The sequence below is a fragment of the Lactuca virosa genome, chromosome 6, assembly GCF_052849685.1.
Source record: "Lactuca virosa cultivar CGN04683 chromosome 6, Lactuca_virosa_CGN04683_v6, whole genome shotgun sequence".
Taxonomy (NCBI): domain Eukaryota; kingdom Viridiplantae; phylum Streptophyta; class Magnoliopsida; order Asterales; family Asteraceae; genus Lactuca; species Lactuca virosa.
Genome location: NC_136431.1, coordinates 86,968,794 through 86,974,288, shown reverse-complemented (window position 1 = coordinate 86,974,288; position 5,495 = coordinate 86,968,794). Strand labels below are relative to the sequence as shown.

General features: G+C 28.6%; 1 protein-coding gene across 1 annotated transcript; it reads right to left on the bottom strand.

Moving 5' to 3' along the window:
- Nucleotides 1-1,666: 1,666 nt before the first annotated feature.
- LOC145120454 (ATP-dependent 6-phosphofructokinase 3-like) lies at nt 1,667-3,025 on the bottom strand. Its single transcript, XM_079056278.1, has 5 exons — nt 2,869-3,025; nt 2,657-2,739; nt 2,515-2,568; nt 2,354-2,422; nt 1,667-2,267 (listed from the first exon to the last, which is right to left on the bottom strand). The coding sequence occupies exons 3-5, from the start codon at nt 2,521-2,523 to the stop codon at nt 2,103-2,105; spliced, it is 243 nt and encodes an 80-aa protein (XP_078912404.1). The 5' UTR covers nt 2,524-2,568; nt 2,657-2,739; nt 2,869-3,025; the 3' UTR covers nt 1,667-2,102.
- Between the last annotated feature and the right edge of the window lie 2,470 nt (nt 3,026-5,495).

Here is a 5,495-nt window from a genome sequence, read left to right as displayed (position 1 = left end):
TGTTACAGCTCAAGTGTTACACAACAATACACGAACATTCAAAAAGTTAAATAATATTCTCTAACACCGACTATATATACTAAATACAAAAAGTAAATTGGTTAAAAATCAATCAATAATAACATGACACATAAGCGCGCAACACGTGATTCCATTTTAACAAACTAGCCCTCATTATGTCGTAGTTAGGGATTGACAACTCATATTGTGTTAATATTGAATGAGCAACTATGTCGAAGTTCTACTACTTTGATAATTGATATCCACTAAAAGATTGATCTTATCGAAGGCCCTTTGTTGATACCTTAAGGCAACCATAACATATTAAAACATGTGCTTCTACAATCTCCGTCATTGTGGCATTGCTCTTTCGACAAATCGGTTCTTTTTAAACCGTGGGAACAAAACTGGAACCAATCTCATTATCACCGATCTTACTTTCAACCACCATCTTAACATCTTCACGGTCTTCTTTCTTATTACTTTGTTGTTATGTGAACTAAGCATTACCCTCTGAATAATTCCTTCTAAAATTGTAAAAACAAAACTATGAAGATAAAAAAAACATATCGATATCAATGTAACAAATCTAAATAACACTCCTATACAACGATCTAAAACGTATCTAAATAATTATACGAATACAAATATCAACTCCGGTGGTTTAACCATTTAAGACGGCTAAACCACCGGAATCTACAAAACAATCAACAAGAAATTATTTTAATGTGAAAAAATCTATGAAAATTTTCAAATCGTATTTGTTCTTGCACTCCTTGTTCGTGCGTGATGGTGAAGAAAAGAAAGCTGTAAGTCGTAGTTTTTATATCCCCTCCAATAAAATAGAGTTCGATCCTTTTGTTGTCCTAATCATGATAGTTTTCTTGCACTCATCAGTGCACGTTTTTTTTGTTTGTTTGTTTTTTTTTTCTTCTGTTTGAAATGGGCTAAGATAAGGTGATATTGAGCTGCTATTTTTAGCCATTTAATTATCACATTTTGGGCTGCAATAATTCACGAAAAAAGAATAAAAGTGGAGCCAAAAAGTCATGCTAATGGGTTGAAATTAAATCATAAAAGTGGGCTGCCAATTTCTGGCATTGTTGTTCAAATTAAATTTCTATTAGTTAGCACTACAAGAAAATTTCGATTTATCTACGGAAAAATTCCGTAGCAATTAGACTCTGTAGCTTTATTTCTTGTAGCAAACTCTTTAGCTATAAAATTGGAATTCCGTAGCAAATTTGCTATGATAGTTTCTACGACATATATTCGTTGCAAGTTGAGTTCCATAGCATTTTCGTAGTAAATTCCATAGCAATTTTCCATAGCAAATTCCGTATCAATTTTTCCGTAACCAATTCCGTAACAATGTTTCCGTAGCATATTCCATAGCGTTTTTTTCGTAGCCAATACCGTAGCGATTTTTCCATAGCCAATTCCATAACAATTTTTCCGTAGTAATTTTTCCGTAGCAAATTCCGTAACAATTTTTCCATAGCAAATTCTGTAGCAATTGTTTTGTAGCTAATTCCGTAGCACTTGTTCCGTAGCCAATTCCGTAGAAAATTTTCCATAACAAATTTCGTAGCAATTGTTTTGTACCATTATTTTATAAAATTCGGTATTTGAACTCGACTATTTATATCAATTTCTAAAAATACAATTAATATAAAACCAAAAGTGGTATTTCTATATAGAAGCTACAATAAATATCCAACACATCTAAAGGCTACAAATTAAACATAAAATGCTATTTGATACATAATATTCTATCATTCATTAAAAAAGTTTCCAATTGTCACAAAACTTAGGTATCACAAGCCAATTCTTGTCCCCGTAGGCATCCTTGTTGTTGGTGGCCCTTAAGCTCTCAGCCACAAATTCTTGTCCTGCACCTTCTGCTACAACAATTACCACATGCCCGTTTTCTTTTATTCTTTTTCCTATATGTTTAAAAAGACCACCATGCCCTTCACGATAGAAAGGTGACCCAGCCACTCAGGGATCAAACAATAATCAACATCTAGGCTTGCAACAGCCGCATACATTGCAATAAAAATAAACCCTGCATAAATATTTTCAAATTTAAACCACAAACACTAACTTTTATTTAATCTTGTTTTACAAAACTTATCATTATTACGTCCCATTAACTTAACAAGTCCTATACAATTCTCGTTGCTCTCTTCTTCAGCATCTGTTGCGTTAATCGCGCGTTGAGCCTCCTCAACAGCAGTATCAAATCCAAATGATTTATCAATAATCTATAAAAACAAGATCAAAGTAATGAATTTTATTTTAATCATATGACACGAAGGACTAAAATCGACAATACTTCAATATAAAGTACCGGAATGTCATAATCGATAGTTTTTGCTATCCCGATAACCACAACTTTAAGACCCCGTCTTCTAAGTTCCTGTATAAATACAAAAATTTTATACTTTTCTTCATTAAAAATAACTAATTCTGTTTCAGTCTTTAATATCATAAGAAAATAAGAGAACAAACCTCATACATAGCATATGCCCCCTTTTGTGTTCCATCTCCACCTATTATATAAACCTAAAATACACAAAAACATCAAGGTTATATCATATATATATGTCACAAAACTAGTAAAATTACTTGTTTTTGGTTGTTTTATAATAACCTGATTAATTCTGGGATCTTCAACACTATTGACTATCTTTTTGTTATCATAGCCACCTCGTGATGTCCCGGTTATGGTGCCACCTTGTTTATGAATGCAATTAGCAACTTTAGGTGTTAATGGTATTGTATTTCAGGAGTAAAATCCTCTGTATCCACCCTGCATATGAATCAAAGTGGTATAAAATTAAGATCACACTAAAAAAAATATACCTTGAGATGTAATGTGATGCAAGATCCTCAAGGAATAAACTTCTCAAGATCAATCTCCTCTTAGATAATATAAGAGCTATAATTCGCTTCTCCTTCCCACACATATTTGCTTATTAGAGTTTGGAGTTCTTGTTGACAACATCACCTGTTATTATTATATAAAACAATCAGGACAAAAATGATTAAAAAACTCCTTAAATAATTCATGGTATATTATATAAAAAGAAGTATCAAAGGGTTGAAAAACGACACACCTTATCAACAACTTGGAAGGCATAATAAAATCCCACACCAAATTGACCAATCAAATTGTTGTCTAAACCATCATCTTTGTTATTATGTCAAATACAACGGTTAGTGCAAGTATATTATTTATAATTCTCATAATAAAATATTTATATATGTTAATAAAAGCATCTAATGTATGGAAATTAGCAAATTTTCATTTAAACTTTCAATTAAGATTCTTAGCTTACTGTATGGTTATTATTCTAATCTCTTGATCACTTTAATGTGTATATCATTTCATAAGCATCCTCCAAAAGCTATTGATCAGTAACAGTGAGTAATCGAAGGTTGTCCAAGGCATTACTTGGGTTGGCCTATGAGTATTACAAGGCATTATTCGTAGGTTGTAATGTGTAAGTTCTTTATGATCAAGAATTTAAGTCTTCCATCCTCCAGGCTCCAACTATATCTCCAATGAGTTTTCTTACAAACTAACATATGCATCAGCATTTCATCCTAATATGTCCAACTGAAAGACAATTGAGTTAAACAAGGTGCTACAAGTAACGTTACTTCAATCAGTAACACACGGAAAGTAATGACAATGCTACACAAAAGGTCATATTAAGGAAATATGATTAATAAAGCTCGTTGTGAATAATAATATAAGATCTATTTTCTAGTTCCTAAAGATATATTTTTGTAATATAGTGTTCTTCATAAATTGGAAGAGGCTACATACAAATTATTTTATTGCAAATCTACAAATTCAGAATTTTATTACAAATCTACCAATTCAGAATTAAAGTTCCTTACGACCTCACGTAGGATCAAAATAACAACACTAGTCGATTACGATCCCAATTCCGAAGAAATTACAAATTATATCGTTATAATGACAACTTAGTAGGAAGAATTCAACTCCTATTCAATGTGCTTTGAATAAAAAATCGATTTTTTAACAATTTTAACACCAATCCGATGTAGCTACCATGTGTATAATAATTAAGTGGAAAATCAAAAATCATTGCACGTTAATAACCATAAGTTTAAAAAACTTTTGAATGTAGTGGAAAATATAAAGGAAAATTACATTAAATTTGAAATCATAATTACATTTAAATAAAAAAAACTATTGAGTTGTAGTGAGAGTTTTAAACTCTTGATTTGTGTCCAATAATGTAATATAAATATTAACAATTATATCTTATAAAAACAATATTATAAGTATTTATCATTGAAATAATAATTTTAATACTAAGTTGTAACCAATATTATAATAATTTTAAGCATACGATAAGAAAGATATAAAAAATTGTGTTTGAATCAAACTGAATTAAGTTTTTGATTTAAAATTATTTTAAACTATACTTATTTTTAACTAATTTATAAATAATTTATTTGAATATTTTTTATTTCCTATCTTATATTATTATTATTATTATTATTATTATTATTATTTCAATTAACAATACTTTATTAATATAATATAATCTATTATTTAGTTTTACGTTATTTTAAACAATTATTACTTTTTACTAATTAAAAACTACTTATTTGAGATTTTTCATTATTATATTTAAAAAAAACTATTATACTTCTTTACTGTACTTTCATTTTTTTCCTTAAAGCTATGAAATATTGGAAGAGAATGAACGGTCCAAATAAATTGGTAATTTGAATTTCAAAACTATAGTAGTTGTTATGTACTCCAACCAATCTTAAAAAAAAATTATTAAGAGTGGGTTATGGGAGGAGGAGTGTTACACTTGAGGTATATTTTGATCACTTATATTTTCTTATGAAAATATTAATATTTTAATTATTTTACTTTTCCTTTACGATAAAGAATGATTAGGAAAAAAGTAAATTCACAAATGTAATAAAATAATTTATTTTTATTACTATAAAACATTTAAATTGGGTACATCCATATAAGTTTTGGTAGAACATAAAGAATTCATTTTTATAACACACATAATTATTGGTTTTCAACAATAAAGTCATATCATATTAAAAATCATTTGTTCTAATTCGTCATCATCACCAACAATTTGGAATAATAATTATAAACTAATGATAGAAACTAATGTAGTATATACATAACATAAAATACATGTTGAAATGTTCTCTTGTACATAAAATATATTTTCTTAATATAAAAAATAGAGATACAACATAAAGATACATACATGTTAACAAAGTTAATTGCTCTAACTTATAAATAGTTTGATGGCTGATTTACCAAAAGCTCATGAGAAGTAATTATCAATCTCACTTCATCATCTTATGATTATAGAAAGATGCATAAAGTATAAACTTAAATGATCTCAAGTATACCTTTACAAACATACCTAAATTTGAACATTGGTTAATATCTAAAACTTTACATGCACCAA

Coding starts and splice junctions, on each gene's coding strand:
- LOC145120454 (XM_079056278.1), bottom strand. Junction 2,268..2,353: donor CTATCGATTATGACATTCCG/GTACTTTATATT, acceptor TTGTTTTTATAG/ATTATTGATAAATCATTTGG.